The 20,314-nt window shown below is 44.2% G+C and overlaps 2 protein-coding genes across 4 annotated transcripts in view; both read left to right on the top strand.

The window, feature by feature from the left end:
* LOC142764777 (uncharacterized) overlaps window positions 1-14,197 on the top strand; it is a 135,451-nt gene extending 121,254 nt beyond the window's left edge. For all 3 annotated transcript variants that reach the window (XM_075865303.1, XM_075865302.1, XM_075865301.1), the window contains one exon: window positions 13,971-14,197. In XM_075865303.1, coding sequence (XP_075721418.1) covers window positions 13,971-14,115 — 145 coding nt within the window. In that variant the 3' untranslated portion in view covers window positions 14,116-14,197. The remainder of the gene's footprint in view (window positions 1-13,970) is intronic.
* A 4,146-nt stretch (window positions 14,198-18,343) lies between these two features.
* LOC142765850 (uncharacterized) lies at window positions 18,344-18,988 on the top strand. The gene has a single exon (XM_075867657.1). It carries the CDS (start codon window positions 18,344-18,346, stop codon window positions 18,986-18,988), a length of 645 nt encoding a protein of 214 aa, XP_075723772.1.
* Window positions 18,989-20,314: the final 1,326 nt, after the last annotated feature.

Here is a 20,314-nt window from a genome sequence, read left to right as displayed (position 1 = left end):
CTGTCTGTCTGTCTGTCTGTCTGTCTGTCTGTCTGTCTGTCTGTCTGTCTGTCTATCTATCTATCTATCTATCTATCTATCTATCTATCTATCTATCTATCTATCTATCTATCTATCTATCTATCTATCTATCTATCTATCTATCTATCTATCTATCTATCTATCTATCTATCTATCTATCTATCTATCTATCTATGTATGCGCCTATGACTTTTACCTCTCCTGGCCGTTTAGATAATGGTATCGTTATCAAAATTGGTATGGAATGACATGGCTATATGACGAGCCTAACGAACTAGTAATAACATGAAAGTCATGACATTCATGTCATGAATGTCACAGGGTACATTTCACGGTCTTGCTGCCATTGAGGTGGTTCCGTTCACATTACATATTGCAAAACTGCTATGGTATGACATGACGGCATGGCGAACAGAAGCTACACACACTGAAGTGGAAATTATGACATGTAAATCATGATTACACGCCGTGCTTATAGGGGGCTCGTGGCAGTTTCGCTAGCTTCACATACACAAAATTTGGTATTACGGGACGGGAATGGATGACGAAGCTACGTGATAGGTGCAAACATCATAATCATGGTATGCGAGTCATGTAAAAATAACTACATGCTACGCTGATAGTACGCTCATGGTCATTTTGCTAGCTTCAATTATAACAAATTTGGCGTTTCGTGACGTCACTGAATGACAAAGGTGCAAACATGGTCACTGAATGACTGGTGCAAACATGGTCATTATGGCATGCGTGCCATGTAAGAACATGACAACAAACAGGCTCATGATGCGCTCACAGCCATTTTGCTAGCTTCATATAAACCAAATTTTGTATTGTTTGACGTGAATGGACGACGAAGGGAAAGGAGACGTACAAACATGATAATCTTGATATTCGTGTCATGTAAAATATGACTACATGATACGCTCACAGTGTCCTCGTGGCCATATCGCTCGCTCCACATATGCCAAACTTGGTATCACGTGACATGAACAGATGGCGAAGTTAGGTGACACGTCAGAACATGATAATCATGTCACGGAATTCATATACGGTATAGTTTACGAGCGTTTCGTAATGTGATGATTTTAAAGCGACATATCAATTTTCCTCACTGGTGCTTCACATATCTTCGATTGCCACTGTACATGGGATCTGCCCTTTTTTCCCAATGCGTTCCTGGAACAAAGATTTGTTAAGCTGCTTACTGTCACCTCGGAGTGGCATGAGCTCAGAGTATGTCTATGGCAGGATGTCTTTCTTAGATCAGGCTCAATTTGTTTAGCCAACACACATGTCGTGGTGCTTGACTGCATGTTTGTGGTGAATGATCCCGTAAATTGAGAAAAGAAAAGAATGAACAGGAGATGACGTGCTAGAAACAAGAGGCAACATGCCTTTATGGGAGCAATGAGCCTTAATGTCGAAATATATGACAATATTTTTACTCCGGATATGTTCAGTGCAATTGAAAATTTGAAGCAATTCAACAATCCAAGTAATCCGCCATTTGAATTTGGTCGTTTTTTTTTGTTTTGGCGCGACTTCGTGAACATTTTTTGCAGCTTGCGCAGGGCTCCAGTGCAGCGTTAAAATTTTCATTTGCGAAGAAGTGCAGATGTTGTGTGGTGTTTATCTTCATTAAATTTGGTCTGGTTTCGCTTTCCGACACAATATGATCATTCTGGGCCGCCTTGTACGAGGAGAGATGAAATTCAGGGGGCTCCCAGTTCGAATTACCTGTTATGATTAAACACCCGTTCTAACCATCGGCAGTTTGCTCTATTTTAAATACACAGGGCGGTGCCAGGACCTGGGTGACAGTTAAATATACTGAATTCATGGAGTTCGAAGTAACAAGCTTTTGCAGTATTGACTGATCCCTTGACAAAAGTAAAAGATTGGAACGCAACTTGCAATGAAGTAAACCTGAACAGTAGCTCTAGTAGAGCGCAGGGGAATCGCGCGAGACGTTAGAAAGTTGTTCTTTAGGTTATCAAAATTTATGATGTGCATTGCTGCAGCTTCTTTCCCCCTTTACATGTAAATGAAGGAAAATGTTAATATGGTGGTACTCGGCGGATTCAAAGTTTGTTGCAGCGATCGATTGGGTAGTAAGAAAAGAACAGGGAAAAAAAAGCAAAAGGCAGTGTGGTTAAAGAGTCCAGAATTACCAGTATTCTATCCTACAATGCGGAAGAGGGGGGGGGAGGGGCTTAAAAGATGAAGAAAAGAAGGAGGAGAGGGGGAAAAGCATGCCCACATGAAGTCACACAACTCACAGTCATCATAACATCATTAGTGTATTAGCGGTGCTGTAATCAGGGGCTGGATTCTCAAAACTCACTTACGAAAACATTCTTGCGCAAGAGAAATTTTGTTGTGTTAGTCGATTCATGAAACGAAAAAAAAAACATCGTAAGAGGCCATCGTTGTCACAACGGCCGCTGCAATATAGCGCGTTGTGACTGCTCGGGAACATGTCAGCGATGCTGATGCAGTTGCTATATTTGCTTACGTCACCGAAATGTGCTCGTAAGTGGATTCACGAAGCAAAATTGTTCGTAAAAACAGCTTGGCTGAGAAAAAATCCTAAGAGGGGTCCAGACCACTCTTAGGAACTATATGGCTACTTAGAACCTGCCGCCTCGGCGGTATACTTTGGTGCCCTGGCTGGTTTTGAGTTATTTCATGCCCATGAAGGGCTGCCTGATGACTGCTGGTGCGTTTTTATTTCTTTCGGCGCTTTGAGTTTCGTGTGTTGTTTCCCTTGTACGCAGTGGATGGTGTTGAGAACCACCGTCGTCCAATAAGTTCAAAGTCGCAGTAATTGAAGAATTCTATTGGACGTCAATGGCGTAAAATTATGCATGTAAATGTTTCTGGTTGGATGAAAAGCAATGTGATACGTGAATGGTCGGTGTATTCGAACGCGGCATGGCATAGGATTAACCTTATTTGTTATGTTGTTGTGTTGCGCCCCATCTCGTCCAATTAAAAGTGCGACTCGAGATCCTTGCCTCATTGGTGGGAATTACCACCAAAGAGGTTAATGGGAGCACATTCATTGCACGCTATTGGAAATAAAAATGACAGGAACTTTTTAGTGAGTGGTTCATAAAGCTTGTGCTCTAGTGTACTTCCATTGGCTCTGACTGTTAGACGGGTGCGATCTCTGAAATACAGCTGTCGATACACTTTGGGACGATCTGGAACAGCGCGTACTTTGTAAACCGAAGCGTATTAGAGGTGTGCGTGATTTCGCATGGAACTACAAACAAATCATGCATTTTCACCTTCACTGTTCAGATACCGATATGAACCGGGATAATATGGCAAGCAGTCAGAATAAAATGAGCCTAGTAACTTTGTATGACACCGGAAATATGCAAACCTTCACGATTCTGGAGCAAACTTTGGCTGAATTTATCCCTGCGACTATTACCAGCCGTTTAATGAGGCGTACAAACATCATTCAAAGGTAGAGCGAGCCACTGACATGCATCTTGTGTGACGCAGCGACCACTTGGCCTGAGAATATTAGCGTTGCGAAGGTGAATCCCCTGTTGCATTCTCTGATCGAAGCAGACGACAAACACGAGCAGACGACGGCTTGGCCGACAGGCACAGCTTGTGATTGGTTGTCAAGCAATACCCTCTACATCAGCTCACTCCGAGACGTTGCCAAAACACTTCTTTCATCTGGCACGCATGTCGTGTTCGTCATATCACCCCCTTCGCACATAAGAGCAAATTTTGTCACGACGTGAAAATTGCGCAAGTACTTTCTAAGAGCTCTCCTACGTGCTGCGCAGTTGTCGAAAACAACATGGCATATCGGTCGGTGCGACTTTCAGCAAACGCTTTTCGCATGTGTTACTTCAGCGTGCGACCAGATGCGTTGTGATTACGGCGGCTCTTTCGGTGCGTGTAAGCAGTGCGGAAAGCTGCGGCAGTGCAATGGTGTACGGTGAAGCGCAGCGAAGCCTGTGCGTCGGTGTGGTTATCAAGCGGGGATCGGCGCCGGTGTATCGACGACAACTAGCACTCTAGAAGCCTGCAATGTGTGTTTGTGTGCCGGTAACAGTTGGTTTGCTTGACTTTCCAGTCTCTCTGTTGGGTGCTGTGTGACATTTCGGATTGACAGCGTTTTGGCACGTTACCTGAGTGACCCCAAGTACGTATGGAAACGTATGAACTACGCGCTGTGTTCGGTTCTTGCTTCGCCACTGGTTAGCCCGTACGTTTCTATTTTCTTGAGAGCAATCTAGTGTTCGGGAGTGAAACGATGTTCGTTGTGAACAGTGTTGCTGTGTTTACGTTCCAAGACTTGTGAACAAGCTGTGCTCGTGTGACCGAAAATTGAAAGACATCGTTGATAACTGTTTTGCCCGGCGAAGTTGCGGTGGTGGAGCTTGGCGCTTTTGTTTGTTACGTCGTCACTTCTCGGTTTTGTGATAACCATAGTCCTAGCACTGTGATGTGATGAACTAAAGCTGCGAGATGCTACATTCTGTTGTGGATCGTGTTACTTTGGCAGCGCGCCTAGACTGTTCTTCGGTAAGAACTTGAGAGTTATATGTGGCAGCGAGAACCCGTGAACGTCAAGCTTCCCTCCGGCCCCCAGGAAGAGCGAAGAGTTCACCGATGCCTTGCTTTGGATCAAGTTGTAGGCTAATACTCCTAACTACAGGATTCCGAGTTCGTCTGGCCATCGTTTTGCACGGCACTAGAGCCTTGACAACAGCCGGTCATGGTCAGCTCTTACACTATATCAATGGACGTGCACGCCTGGCCAGCCTGTCATTGCTGTCATCGGCAGCTTCCAGTCTGCAGATGCCCTTTGCCTGTTGGCTGTAGCACACTTGGTTCCTCATGACATCGAAGGCTACTAAATGCTGCCATCGGTGAGTTCACCTTGCAAAACTAAATTTCACCGGTTCTATAATTCACGCAGTTCTATAACGTGTGCAGGCTTTTAAGTCCATCAGATGTAATGTTTCGCTATGGTAAGTTGAAGCATAAAAAATTCACTACTACTGTTACATACATACATGTGTTTTGGAGCAAATACATAAGAAGTTTTTTGTGATTTCATACCAGTGAGCTCTTGTTTGTTTATGAGGTTTGGCCTGTCGATTTACCACGTTTGATAGTTGGAAAGTTAATGTGAATTTAATTTCTCAGGAGCCAGGTTGCACTTAAAAATTTAGGTTATTTTGGAAAATTAGTTCTATAGACGATTACCACTGTGGTAGTACTATACTTCAGTAGGACATAGATATTGCGGTACGTAAATTCTACATGAGCTTCAGTTTATTTCAAAGTGATTATAGCAGATTTTGGTCACTTTGACGAAGTGATAGCTTCGTCAAATAAGTATTAGAACTGAGTGCTTTTAATGATTGTTTTTAAATATCTCATTTTTGGCTCCTCACAGATCGCAGATATTGGCTTGTTAAGGTCCTGTGATGCATTGGTTGCACGCACTGGCACATCAATCCTCATCATGACTCTGAGCACCTGTACGAAATAGGAAGGACACGTGCAAGGCTATGTCACTACTGGGACTGTTATCATACAGCAGGTGTGGCCTGGAAGCATGCATGGCAGCCTCATCTGGTAGGACTGCGATCTGCTTGGGAGCTTCGAGGGCACAGAACTGCCTAACGGCTGGCTGCAAGGTTAGTTTTTTATTAATAAATACGATTAAGTGAACACCACTTACTGTGCACAAATTGAAAACCCAAGCATGGTTGCTTGCAGTGGATAGCTGTATTATTCTCACACATAATTCCTATTGATCATTTATAGAACTAATAGCAAGATACTTGAGAATGTTGGAAGTTGAAAGCCTGCAGCTTATGAATGAAACTCTAATGATCTGAGACACAAAATCTTGTGCTTTTAAACGAGCGCAAATACTTTGATTCCTTATCGAGCTCTCGAGCTTGTGACTCCCTTTGTGGATCAAGTGCTCTGGAAGGAAATAGCAAGTGGGTGAAAATTGCCTAGTTGTTCACAACTTGCAAGGAGAAAGACCTATTGAACAAGCCTCAGACTACATAGGGCCAGTAACTGCATCTTTTACCTAATAGAGCTTTTTTCTCTCTCAGTGCTGTGGCTTGTGTTTCAGCTGAACGTGTTCACCACAATTGCGTAGTGATATATATTTTTCTACAAATTGTACCTTACCTAAGTATCCATTATTGATCTCTAAAGGTGACGTTCAGTGTGTTTCCAAGCCATGGCTCCTCATCTCTCTGTCTGTGACTAGCCTACTTCAGCAGCAGTGCGATGCAACCTGCACACATGCAAGCCAAGTCATGGAGCGTTCCTTTGGTGTTCTGTGCAGGGCGCAGCATATCCATCCGGCAAGTCACTGGTATCAACACAAATTGTGAGTGTTGGTGGTACCTGTAGGAGCCCGTTGTGTTTGTTGCGTATGATTATTTCCTCCGATGAAGTGCATTTTTGAAAGGTTTTCTTTCTTTGGGATAATAGATGTCGGCAACAAGCACACTCATAATCCACAAGTGCTTTGTTTCTTCTAGACTGCACATTTGCTCCTATACGTGGTATGGTGAGCTGGCTATGTTAGACAGCCTTAAAGTTATGAGCATTGGCTGTTGTGTTGTAATGCAGTCTAACTTGTGTTTCTTAGTGAACCTATTTGTGATCTGCTTCTCGCACATAGTGTAAAGTCCAAATAGAATAAAATTTATTGGCTTTTCATGCCTGGCAGGAGTTTCATGCCTTCATCTATAACGTTGTAGTTTTGCTCTTGTATCATAATAAAATATATTTTCAGTCTTCACTGTTTGTGTGTGTGTTGAGGCTTGTCGTTGGCTTCTGAATATACATCTGTAAATATTAGCTCATAATTAACAACTGTACACTCTTGCATGTAGCAAGGTTGTAACAATTATTTCTATTTTTCTAAGTTCCAGCAATAACAAGGGATCCGGTACTCCACGGTAATTTACAGTGTATCATGAACGAAGCACAGAAGACCAACAAGTATGAAGGGACTGCCAGTGACTGTTCTCCTGCTCAAAGTTTACGACAGTAGAAAGAGCACTTTGTGATCTCGAGAGCAGTTTGATGTGTATACGTAGTAACATTCTGTGCAACTGCAGTTCAACATCTTAGCAGTGCATTATTCAGCAGTTCTTTTGCTTGCATTCCAAATTATGTAAACTTTGAATAGAAGATACCAAGCTATGACACTAATTGACACTAAAATGACACTAAAAGGCTACTCTAGTGTTAGTGGGAAAATATTTTTGAGGTGAAGTTTTTAACATGCGCGTTAAGTGCCTGCGTGTCTCTGCATTTACCTGTCATAAATCACAGCATCCATGGTCGGCATTGGTAACTGTGTTTGCATTCTTTGTAGTACAAGAAGTAAAGCTATAAATGCGGTAATCTTGTACTTAGTCGATTTATTGCTTCAGTGTACACTCATTTGTATAGCACTAATGATGCCATGAGTGTATAAGCTCTCGAAAGTGAATCTATGCGAATTATTTTATTTGGAAGGAAGAGGGTCATCACTACTCCTAGTATATCTTAACAGTAGATTTTAGTGCTTGTGTATTGTTATCCAACTGCCTGTCCGTCCTTCAAGAGTCTACTTGTATACTTGTATTCAAGAGTCTACTTGTATGTTTCTACTGTGTAAGTGTAACTTTTAATGTATACTTTGCTCGGATATGTTTGTTCATAATGTAAACATGTACTATGCAAGTGACTTATCATCTATGCAGGTTTATTTAGACTAGAAATAAAAGTATGTTTTTTAATTTATATGTAGCTATAGCATGCATTTATTTATCTTTTTTAGGTGCCAGTACAATTATTTAGCCCTACAAAGGTACTGGTATACTCTAATATTAAAGCTGGCATCTTAAAATACCTTGTTATAGAAGTATATATGGATTTATAACCAGTATTACTATTCTCAGATGAGCTTTGAAAACTCTATGGAAATATATTTACATTTTTTAACTGTGTTAGGTTATTGTTCTTATGTTCTTTCATTGTGCTCCATGTTTCATGCAAATGACACATAAATACTTTGCAGTGGCATAGTATTCGTTGTGATTTTACACATATGTGCTGAACAACATCGCAGTTGAGGCCAGCAGCAAGACATACATGCAGTGCACCGGAGCATCACCTCACATAATTAGTGTACAGTCTTTGCCTACCAGTGAACTGAATATTTTTCAAGCAGACTAATAGACAGCTGTATGGGAACTGTATTGATGTGCAAACTCTGAAGTCTTCTTGAGGAGTGTTTTTTATCATTTTAGTCCAAGTGAACTAGCAACCCATGGCCACAACTGGTGGGAATGTGGTGGTTTCCTCCCTCCAAAACCACTCCTTCCAGCTGCCTCAGTGCTAGCAGGAGTGAATTCACGAACTGTAAAAATAATTGGTCTTTGTTTTCTTGGCCGAAAGAGTCACTTCCCCCGTTGAACCACCACGACGCGCCGGAATAGAAACATTTAGCTAAATAAAGTTTATTCTACTTTTGAGAAGTGTTTTCAGGAAACAAAATGGCGCCTATAGCTGTCAATATAAACACTGTTCACACCAAGGAGCTTAGTAGCTTTTGATTGTATTGTTCATGTATTGTCTAGAATTTCTTTGCGTTGTGCCGAATTTCAGCCCAAGTGTCTAAACATGCTTTGTTAGTGTGTTGTGAATGAGCCGAGCTATGTAAATAAACAGAGTGATATTGCAGACATGTACAGAAATATTGATGCACAGCCCTTTTCTTTAGCATGACATTGTCAGGGGCTTTATTCTTGCGATTCTTATAAAAACTGCTTGTCACTGGGCAGCAGCAAAAACCATGCACCAAGCTTTTGCGAGATGGTTCGAGAAACACCGTGTTCAGACATAACAGTGCTGGTAGATTTCTCTCGTAAGTCACTTTCTGTATATTCAAAATGAGTGTATTAGAATTGTTGTTTTATAGCCATTCAATTTATTATTTACACCTGGGTGTATGTATGTATGTATGTATGTATGTATGTATGTATGTATGTATGTATGTATGTATGTATGTATGTATGTATGTATGTATGTATGTATGTATGTATGTATGTATGTATGTATGTATGTATGTATGTATGTATGTATGTATGTATGTATGTATGTATGTATGTATGTATGTATGTATGTATGTATGTATGTATGTATGTATGTATGTATGTATGTATGTATGTATGTATGTATGTATGTATGTATGTATGTATGTATGTATGTATGTATCTTTTAAATGAAAATTCGTTTATCATTGGTGAATAAGTTTGGTAATGATTTGGCTGAATTTGTTTCTAGTTCTCTTTCTTCTGAGTCATTACACATTTCAATTTGTTTTGTACTGCATAAAAGTAAATGTAACCTTACACAAAATATGGGTGTTCGAAGAAGTTGTTTCGTTTACCAACCTACAGTCATGGGCAAGAAATTGGGTAAAATGGAAGGAACCTGCGAAGATTAGTTTAGAGAATTGCTACTCTACAAGGCATATCTTGTACACATTGCGTTGTTCGAATATGTCGATTTCAACATATCAATTTTAATCAGAATAAGCAAGCTATTACCCATGGTTGTATGTGTGTGTGATATTTATGCATATTGTAATACCGGTTGGCAATAACAATTAAGGTCACAAACCTAGTCAAGCTGGATACACGAACTGTGTCCATGCACCGTTCATCTGCACTGGAACTGTTGTTAATAAAAAGTAAACTTCGGTTTAAAAATTTATTCTAGTAACCAAGAGCAGAGTATCTCTCTATGACCAAAATCGAATTGCCATTGTTCTGTTCCATTTTGAACAATAAGTAACCCTCTCAGCAGAACTCGATTAACTGCTATGGTTCATTTTAACCATTGACAGCGACATTACACTGAAGCGCACAGCGTGGCAGATAGCGGGAGAGACGACACAAACGAATCACTCTGTGTCTGCTCTAACTGTCCGTGCTCTTTGGTCTTGCTGCATGTAATGATGCCCACCAAATTAGCACAAAAGCATGTCCCGACAAAGGCAGTCAACTTGGCCGCAAGCAGTTAGCTCGCTGCATGTGTAGATTTTCTTCAAAACACCATGACCACTGATCACTGGTAGAATATCCAAACACGTGAAAAGTAATATACCAGGTATGATATTGGTATTTCAGCACTGGACACTTTTGTGATAAGAGAGGATGGAGGAGAAAATTATGAACCCTGAATTGTTTAATTTTTGAAGGAGCACAGTACAGTGCTTTTGGGTCAAAAGGAGAGTGAAAGAAGCAAGTGCGAAAGCCTACTTCTAAAAAAATTAGTACCCGCCACCACGCATGATGTCAGGCCGGGCAACTTCTTGAAAAAAAAAGTGATCTGTGATTCTGCAAATCGAACTAAGTACCTCCTAGATTGTAGTTGAGCGCTGTAACCGGTCGCACACAGCAGCAGTGCTTGCATTCGCCCTATTGCTGATATAGCGTCATTCCTTCGAATGAAGCCAAATGCAAAAACGTCCGGTGAAACTTTGTCAAAAATATAAAAAATAGAATGCGTTTGCCCAAGGTTACTAGAAGATAGAAACCGCCACGTGTGACTGTGTAACCGTGCGCTATTTATTCTTGTAAATTACTGTCATGACGTTGGGATAGCCGGCTCTAACGTAGGTTACCGTCTCATAGTTTGCCAAATATAAATGAGCAAATAAAAGTATATATCGGCCTGTGATAACGCTAATCAACTATAATGAATTCACTGTCACTAGTGTCACTTTCACTAGATGAATGCTCAGTTCGCTTCCATTATCGTTATTTAGGAAAGTTTTGGCTCATTAACTCAACTCTCCTAATTAGCAGTGATTCTCACATCTAAGGACTGTCACACTTCATCTCGCTTTCTGAGTAGTGGCTGTCACTCCCATATAACGCGTACTCCACTTTTTTATGCTCTCCGAGCATCTGACGCTGCTTTGCGGAAACTTTCTCTGACGTCGGCGGGGCCAGAAAATTGTCTTTATTATCTATCAATTTCAAGCTTTCGCGAAGCCGAATTGAGAGTCTCTCTCTCTCTCTCTCTTTTCATTCTTTTCGCACGTGTGATAACGTCTCTCGACTTCAAGACTCGTATACACGCCCCTTGCTTTGTTTGCTCGCTCAAACAACGCTGGACGAAATATTTGCCCCTTGTTTTGTGAAAAGCTTTAGCACTGAAACACCTCCCATTGAGTCTCCCTCGTTTTACGTAGACATATACCTAAGCGTAAACATATGCACGTTCTCACATTTCGTCTTTATAAAAATGCTGTGGTGCATGGAACCAGCGAAATTCCGCTCACAATTTCATTTGATTACTGTTGTAGCTGGTCAGGTTCCCCTCAAGCTGCTCAATGCAGTTTTTTTGCCTGGTCATCCTCGCAACTTTGTTGTTGTGAATAAACAATTCAATTCAATTCAGTTCAATCTATTTCCGCCCAATTCGTCTGCAGGCACAAATGTAGCTCTTTTGTCTTGTAATAAGAATATTGTAACAAAGGCTACCTGTTACTATAGGTACAAAACACCCTTACGTTCACCACCGTGCTCGATTGCACCGAATTGGTTAAGTATCAGCGCAGATTCATTAAAATGTAAGGTAAGTGGTCGTGCTAAGTGCGGGAAGACATTCGAGGCACATTTTCAAGCATTGCATGCATCGATTTATGCGTGGTTTCATTGATGTGGTGCACCTGGAGTGTGTTGTTTACTTGTACTTGACGAGATAGTGCATGAATTGCTCGATGGCTTAAGGCCATCGAGAAATTTCTTTTTTAGCTACAGTCGTTGATGAAAGGCGAGTGCTTGGCTTTGCACAGCCCACCAAAACATCTATTACAATGTACGCGGCATCCCGTAAGCACTGTAGCAGACGCTCGCGCAACTAAAACTTAGATGCAGCAAATCATTGGCTATCATCGTATACTCTCAATCCTAGACGCTTTGCGTGCTACCTTGATATTATCGGCACACACTTCTTTCTTTCCTTGTCGTTTCATCGGCTATTGTGTGTACTTCTTGCCATCCTAAGTGCCGATTAGGTTAAATTCATACCCGCGCTATAGTAATCCCTCCAGATAAGAGAATTCTTGGCTAAGAAAATGCGTAGCCAAGAGGAAGCTTTGTGAATTCGGCCCCAGATGTCTTCTGAAAAGTGAGAAGTGGCGTTGTCGCTTTTGCCCGCGATGACCTCACGTTGCGAGATAAATCGACTGCGAGTGATTTATTCCACGCATTTTAGTGATGACAGTCACAGAAGATGTGCTATAACTACTATAACGTCTCTTCCCTACCAAAGTTTTTCAGACTGGTCATTAAAATTCGAAATGACCTGTCATTTCGATTCGGAAGAAGAATGACTTTGGAAAAGCCACTCTTAGCCATGAATGTCGATGGCAAGGTAATCAACTCGGGTAATGGAGTGATCGCGAGTGCAATTAAGCACGACGCTAGTGCACTTAAGCCCGAGGCCTACTGGCCTAATTGACAGTAATAACCAAAGGGGGAAATGACAGTTATTTCGATAACTATGCAAATAACTGTTTTAAACAAATCACTGCATATGCTCGGAGAGAATGACGACCAGTGGGGTGAAGTGTCTGTGCGCTCGTCCTTCCGTGCGTGCATGCGTGCGCCTGTCCATCCGTCGGTTCATTCATCTGCCCACGCGTCCGTCCGTGCACCTATCTGTGCATCCATTTATCTGTCCGCACGTCCGTCTCGGTCTGTCCATCCAACAGTGCGTCCATTCGTCTGTCTGTCTATCTGTCTGTGCGTCCACGCATACGTTCGCCAATCTGTCTGTCCATCCGTCCGTCCATCTAGTAAACACTCCAAGTACTGCCATATCGAATATTTTCATTATATATTCATCATATAAAAGTACCGTCATCGAGCGGACATTCTAAGGACTAAACGAGATGTGGCTACGACGGCACGGCACCTTTGGCCCACGGCGTAAGAAGCTTCGGCTTTAAGGCATTGCACAAATGAAAGGACTGCTCTTTATTGCTATGCTAGTAATTGTTTCAAATGAAATAATTGTGTAAAAGAATCACGAATCACACAAGTAACAGGTGGCGTTAAAAAAATTTGCATGGTATGGGAAGCACGAAAAGGTTGTGGAAGCCGGGAAATACCTGGAAAGTTTCAACTTGTGGTGAAAACAAAGCAGCATAACTGACACACCTACGTGTTTCGGTTATGGTTACTGCATCGACAGAAGTTTTTGCGGTAGAAACGTTTGTGGTAATGAATTTGCTATAGTGAAATTGTAGATGTACGTATGATGAAAGCCGGACTGCAAGTGAAACAGAGCGCTTTAATAGAGAATGTTGCCTTGCATTGACTTTTAAAGCGTGATTTCAGTGTGACTTTTTTGTGCTCTAAAGTTTTGACAGAAAGAAGTTTTTATGCTCTGGCTTTGACATACTGCGAGCATTTCCATTTTGTAATTTTTTGTTGACTTTGGGCTTCTAAATTCTGTTTAACGCTGTAATACTCAGATGCAGTTATGCATTGAAGAAATTATGAAAATGCACTCATTTTGTTTACTCTTCATTTAGAGTTCTTTTCAAGAGCACGAAGCATAACTGACTTCTTCATCAATTGAAATAATTACCTTTGCCTAACGTGGAACACTTTGCAACTTCATTAAACGTAATGTATATGCAATAAATGTGTTCCATGAACCTTTGACAGGTCTATTATCTTTTTTGAGGTTTATATTCAGTGTAGCAAAAGTGCAAAACAGGATATCTATGGTTAAATGTTTTACTTCACTGTTACAATGAAGGACAGATGTAATTAAGCCTTGTGCTTACGCCCCTACTTGAGCGCAATTGACAAGAATCGTGTTGCTCACAGTAATGCTACTTCCCGTTCTTCCTGCAGACAGTGGGGGGACATTCGCAAAGCTGCATGCCGAAGGAGCAAGACAGACACTTCGAAAGCGTGGATGATTATCAAACCTCCTAGCTTCATGGCAGCGCTGGAGAAAAAACGAAGTGGTGGTCTAGCAACCCTTGAAAACGTGTGATGCCACAACTTTTGAAGCAATAAAAGAAGGTCTTCGAAATTGTTGAACATGCGACCATGAAAAATGCACTTAGTAGATAACAGCATTTTGGTTTATTTTCCAAGGCAACAAGCGAATTTGAATCACCTGCTACTGCAGCACGTCGCGCTTGGCTTTGTTCACGCTTTTGTCTGTATACTTTTGTATACATAATTTTTTTATTATACCTTGTCACACAAATCAACGCTTCTCTTGTTTTGATTGTGACAGACTTCCGGAAATAGGGAGGGTTTGCACATTCGCAATGCCCTTAAACTATCTCGTGAACAAGGGGACTTCAGGAGTATCCCCTCGAGGAATGTCAATATAGTCAGACGCTCCCTTGCTCGGCTGCGCAAGCCTCAACATGAGCGCGTTAGCAAGAAACTAAAACTACATTTCTGCATGTCCCTTGCATCAGTGCACAAACCGGGTTCTCCGTTACGCGGTATGTGTCAGTCGTTCTTGTGAGGTGCGAAGTTTTCACAAGCAACTTGCGAACAGCCCACAGCGTGCACACATAAGCTTCGCGAGGTTTTATGCCACCATGTAGGTTAGTCAATTGTCATTGTTCGACCTTTTTCAGTTGAAAGTCATGGTGTTTTACTAGCATGTAGCGATCACCAGTGCTTCTGTAGAGCTTAAATTACATAACGTACATAGAGTGTCCCGCGGGCTCGTGATCAGCTCCTCTATTATTGAGTAATCTTGAATTGGCCACCGCTTCAACGCTTGCTTTCGTACGTTTCTTTATAGGTGACAAGACAAAGCTAGTGGTTGGCTTGTTGACCGGTTGAGAAGCAAAATGTTTTCCGCGTCCGATAACATGGTGACAGGGGGTGGTCAAACTCGTTCGTTGACTTTAGCAGTAATATAGGTAGAAACTGTTTTGGAGATGAGGATTTTCCAATGGTCGTACAAGGCTGTTGAAGCCCCGAGGGTGACAGCCACGATGAACGATCAGCTGCTAACTCATGAGAAGCGAGGTGCACTTCATGTCCCATCGTCGCCTAATGGTATTGCATGCGCTTAAGATTCGATTCTATCTAGAGGGATTCAATGTTTCCTTAAGCTAGACCCATATAGAAGTTGTACCGGTGCACATCAGCGCTAGCTCTGTGCCAGGCAGAGAAAAGACGACGAAGTTCGTGCGTAGCACTGTTGGCCTCCTGTTTTCTGTGCTGCAGCTGTCTTGCTTACCCTGGCGAGTTTCTTGCTGAAACTCCTCCGAAGAACACGCTTGTTAGATTTGGTGGAGGTGCTGGGTCGTTCCACTTTTCGTCCTGGAGCTCCCCAACCGTAGTTCAGCGTCTGCCCCGGAATGGCCGAGAGTATACCCTGTTTCCGCCGACTCATCGGGCGCTTATTTGCGCCGTGCTAGTTCCCCCTCATGTCGATCTCCTTCTTCCTGGCGCCACTCCATTTCTCCTATGCACCGCCATACCAACCCCACGCAAGAGGAAAACTGAGAGCCGCAGTTCCTGAGGCACTAACTGCGCCCTCGTCGAAAATTTCAAGGCCTCATCTTTCGCCTCTGAACGAGATCGCGGTTATTATTGATGGTGTCGCGACGCATGCTCTTGTCGACACAGGAGCTGCCATTTCTGTTTTAAGTGAACTTTTGTGCCGCAAATTGCAGAAAGTGACGACACTCATTTCTGATCTTTTATTATGGACGGCGAGCTTGCAGCACGTTAAGGCTGTGGCTGCGTGCGTGGCCCGTCTTTTTATCAACGACGCATTCTACATTGTGGAATTCGTTGTCCTACCAGATGCGTCCCATGACGTGATTCTCGGTTGGGACTTCCTTTCTACACAGGATGCGCTCGTTGACTGCGCTGGAGCTCGACTCGCTTTGTCCCCTTTGAGTACCACAGTCGTCGACGTCCCGAGCCCGGTGCCTGAAATGGCTGCCGCTGCTGACGCTATCATTTCTCCGTTCTCTGCCACCCTGGTGTCCGTTTTTTAGACTCAGTTTGTGATTTGACCGCCCTGTTTACACCGTCTGAAGACTGTGCACGCCGACGGAACCTCATACTCTCATTTGCCGTCGTTAACATTGCGCATGAAGCAGGTGTGGTCTACGCGTGCAATCCCTTTCCTTGTTAGGCAACTCTGTTACGCGGCGAATGTGTTGGACATTTAGACAGTTTTGAGGCCATCTTCCCTTTGGATGCAACGTGCGGAAGACCCCGTTGACAATAAATGCCGTCACCTCCGCCGCGGCTACAACCTCCCCTGTCCAAGACATCCTCCTGCGCAGCATCGATAACGCGCTTACGGCAGTACAGTGCAGAAAATTGTTCAACTGCTTGAATACTTTTGTGCCTCTTTCGACGTTGGCCAGCCATTATTGGGGCACACGTCTGCAGTGGCTCATCGTATTGACACAGGTCATCATGCTCCCCTGCGACAGCGTTCCTTCCGAGTATCGCAGGCCGAACGCCGTTTTAGAAGCGCCAACGTCGATGACATGCTGAAACGTGGCGTGATTCAGGAATCGAACAGTCCCTGGGCCTCTCCTGTCGTGCTGGTGCGGAAAAAAGACGGTTCATTAAGATTTTGCGTTGACTACCGCCGCCTAAACAAGATTACGCGGAAGGATGTTTATCTCCTACCCGGCATCGACGACGCCCTGGACTGCCTTCAAGGAGCCGAATATTTCTCATCACTGGATTTGCGCTCACGCTACTGGCAAGTGCCCATGGCTGAAGCCGACCGTCCGAAAACAGCGTTCGTCACCCCTGACGGTTTATACGAATTTAACGTAATGCCTTTCGGCCTTTGCAACGCGCCTGCTACCTTCGAAAGGATGATGGACACTATTCTCAGAGGCCTAAAATGGCAGACCCGTCTATGCTATTTAGATGACATAGTGGGTTTTTCTGCAGATTTCCCATCTCATATCGCTCGCCTTGAACAAGTTCTCGAGTGCCTCACTAACGCCGGCTTGCAGTTAAACCTTAAGAAATGACATTTTGGCACCCGTCAGCTTACCATCTTAGGCCACGTCGTCTCCAAAGAAGGAATTTCGCCAGATCCTGCCAAACTTCGAGAGGTTGCTGAATATCTCAAGCCCAGCTTTCTAAAGGAACTCCGAAGCTTTATTGGACTGTGTTCATATTTTCGGCGCTTCATCCGCAATTTCTCCTCCATTATATCCCCCTTGATACAGCTTCTCGCCGGCAGCAATGACCTCTCAGCTTGGAGTGCCGATTGCGATGAGTCATTTGCGAAGCTTCGCCTACTCCTCACGTCTCATCCAATTCTGCGCCACTAGGACCCCAACGCGCCTACAGAAATATACACGGACGCTAGCGGTGTCGGCCTTGGCGCGGTAGTCGCCCAGCGAAAACCAGACTTTGGCGAGTACATTGTTGCATATGCCATTCGTACCCTCACAAAGGCGGAGTCAAATTACTTCGTCACAGAAAAGAAGTGTTTAGCAATTGTTTGGGCAATCGGTAAATTTTGCACCTACCTCTACGGGCGTCAGTTTGATGTTGTTACCGACCACCACGCGCTATGCTGGCTGTCGTCCTTGAAAGACCCGACTGTACGCCTGGCTCACTGGGCTTTACGATTACAGGAGTACGATATACGTGAGATTAATCGCTCTAGACGAAAACACTCAGACGCTGACGCCCTATCTCAATCGCCACTGCCTTCCGACACTGCTGACTTGCGAGCTTCCATTTGTAATTCATCATCTCTGACCATCACCGACATGCCGGAAGAACAGCGCAAAGATCCCTGGATCGCTTCCCTGCTTCACATTTCATATCAATGGGCACCAAACTCCGCCTCACGCACCCTACATCATCAAGTCCGACACTTCGCACTTCGTGAAGGCTTGCTGTTTTATCGCAATTACCTGACCGAAGGCCGCACGTGGCTCCTCGTGATCTCCCGTCGTTTGCGCGCGGACATTTGCAGTGCGTTTCACGACGACCCTCAGTGCGGTCACGCTGGCTCGTTCAAGACGTACTAGCGTATTCGCCTGAGGTACTACTGACGAGGCATGTATCGATACGTTCGCTGGTACGTTCAGTCGTGCGCTGCGCGCCAACGTCGCAAGGTTCCTACTTTCAGCAGTGCTGGTCCCCTACGGCCATCGCCCTGCCCTACCCGACCATTCGACCACGTTGGAGTTGATCTCTTCGGTCCACTCTTGACCACTATTGACGGCAACCGCTGGATAATAGTCGCCATGGACCACCTCACGCGGTACGCAGAAACATCTGCGCTACCAGCCGCCACTGCGAAAGACATCGCGTGGTTCCTTCAGACTAACGGCATGACGGAACGCTTCAATCGTACCCTTGCCGACATGCTGGCGATGTACATGTCGGAAGACCGCACAAACTGGGACCGCCTACTTCCTTTCGTCACCTACGCTTACAACTCTGCGTCTCAAACTACCACTGGCTTCTCTCTCTTCTTTTTCCTGTACGGACGTGAACGTTCATGTTCTATGGACACCATTCTGCCGTACCAACCGGACGTCTCTGAGGGCAAGCCCATCTCTCAAACTGCTGCTTACGCTGAAGAATGCCGTAAACTGGCTCGCTCGTACACCACGCAAGATCAGTCGTGCCAAAACTTCCGTCATGACACAGCTGCGTATGATGCCCATTACTCCCTGAGAAAGCTGGTTTGGCTTTGGGTCTCGTCCGCAACTCCCGGACTTTCCACTAAGCTTTTGCCATGGTACCACGGTCCTTACCGCATACTGGAGCAGACACCTCCCGTAAACTACGTTGTCGAGCCGGTCAACCCATCGCCGATCATCGCTGCCAAGGCCACGAAACAGTTCACGTCACGTGACTTAAGCCCTGCTACGACCCAATTATAGCGTTTCTTCCTCAAGTCGCCGTCACCAGGATGGCTCCTCTTTGTGCGGGGAGGAAGTTATACTGGTGCACATCGGCGCTAGTTCTGTGCCAGGGAGAGAAAAGACGACGAAGTTGTTGTGTCACGCTCGCGGCCTCCTGTTTCCTGTGCTGCAGCTGTCTTGCTTGCCGTGGCGAGTTACCTCAGAGCGCCGTGAAAATTGTACGTCAACTGCAGCTCATGCCGCTTACTGTAGCTCACATAGGGTTTTTCGAAGCATCGTTCATGCGTGGTAATGGAGCTGACATGTAGCTTTTCATATCGCAGCAAATAATTACGTCGTGAGCTTCCATGCAATATCTTCGAAAAAAAAATGTTTCGCTGGTGTACACGTTTGCTGCTTGATTGTCTAAAGAAATATTTGGGGAAAAAATTAACTGGGGCATAGGGGACTCAGAATTATTTACAACTGGTGTCAATTATTGCGTATTAATGCGGCATGTTAGCTTTCACAGCAGAAGTGCATTCATGCGAGGTGAGTACGTATGAGAGCGCACACGAATAGTGAACCCCATAAGGTCGACCAAATGACGAGCATGATGCTCCTCTCGCCATTCTTTCTATACACGTGGACAGAGAGGCACAGTTTGGTTCATAGTTAGAGTGAATATGGCTCAGCCTGGCGGCACTCTGAGGACCGCCAATTCGCCCGGAGCTGCCAAGGATGGAAGCCGATTAACGCATGCTCCGAGAGGCCCTTCAGACTTTTTCTGTGAGCTACAGTGCTGGAGCACTCCGCTCTTTATTATCCGCCGTGGCCATGGCACCGCTGTAGCCGTGACATGGCCAGGGCACCGTACTGAGAGGGTGGGGCTCCATACTGTACGCCTCCATAACTTTTACTTGATGCGCGTCCGCGTCCCATGCCATGGCGTGCCATGAAGCGCGGCCATGCTGAGATGTGTTCGCTTTAAGAGTGGCTGGCACTTTAAAATGTCATTTTTGCGAATTCACTGGCGCATATAAGAGCCATTTTTGTGCAAAAAAGCACGGTATCAGATGAATACTCGCTCAGAACTGTCTCATTGGATCGAAGCAAGTGCAACACTGAACTTTATTCCGTCCAACATTCTTCGAGGAGACAATACACTTAAAACTTTAGGCGCAAGAGAATAATTTGTTCACAATAAAAACGAAAATTTGTGCATTCACGTGTCACAGCCAAAACAATGCAAGTAGAGGTGTTGCTGACATGGCCCACGTGCACTACTCTGACATTACCCACTCCAAATTGTGCTATCTTGACTTCTCATCGCAAAGGAAAGTTCGCCAGACCAGACCTTGTACT

This window comes from Rhipicephalus microplus, chromosome 6, assembly GCF_043290135.1.
Source record: "Rhipicephalus microplus isolate Deutch F79 chromosome 6, USDA_Rmic, whole genome shotgun sequence".
Taxonomy (NCBI): domain Eukaryota; kingdom Metazoa; phylum Arthropoda; class Arachnida; order Ixodida; family Ixodidae; genus Rhipicephalus; species Rhipicephalus microplus.
Note: the sequence above shows the minus strand (reverse complement) of the source record. Positions and strands in the feature narration are given on the sequence as shown.

Coding starts and splice junctions, on each gene's coding strand:
- LOC142765850 (XM_075867657.1), top strand. CDS start 18,344: ATGGACCACCTCACGCGGTACGCAGAAACATCTGCGCTACCAGCCGCC.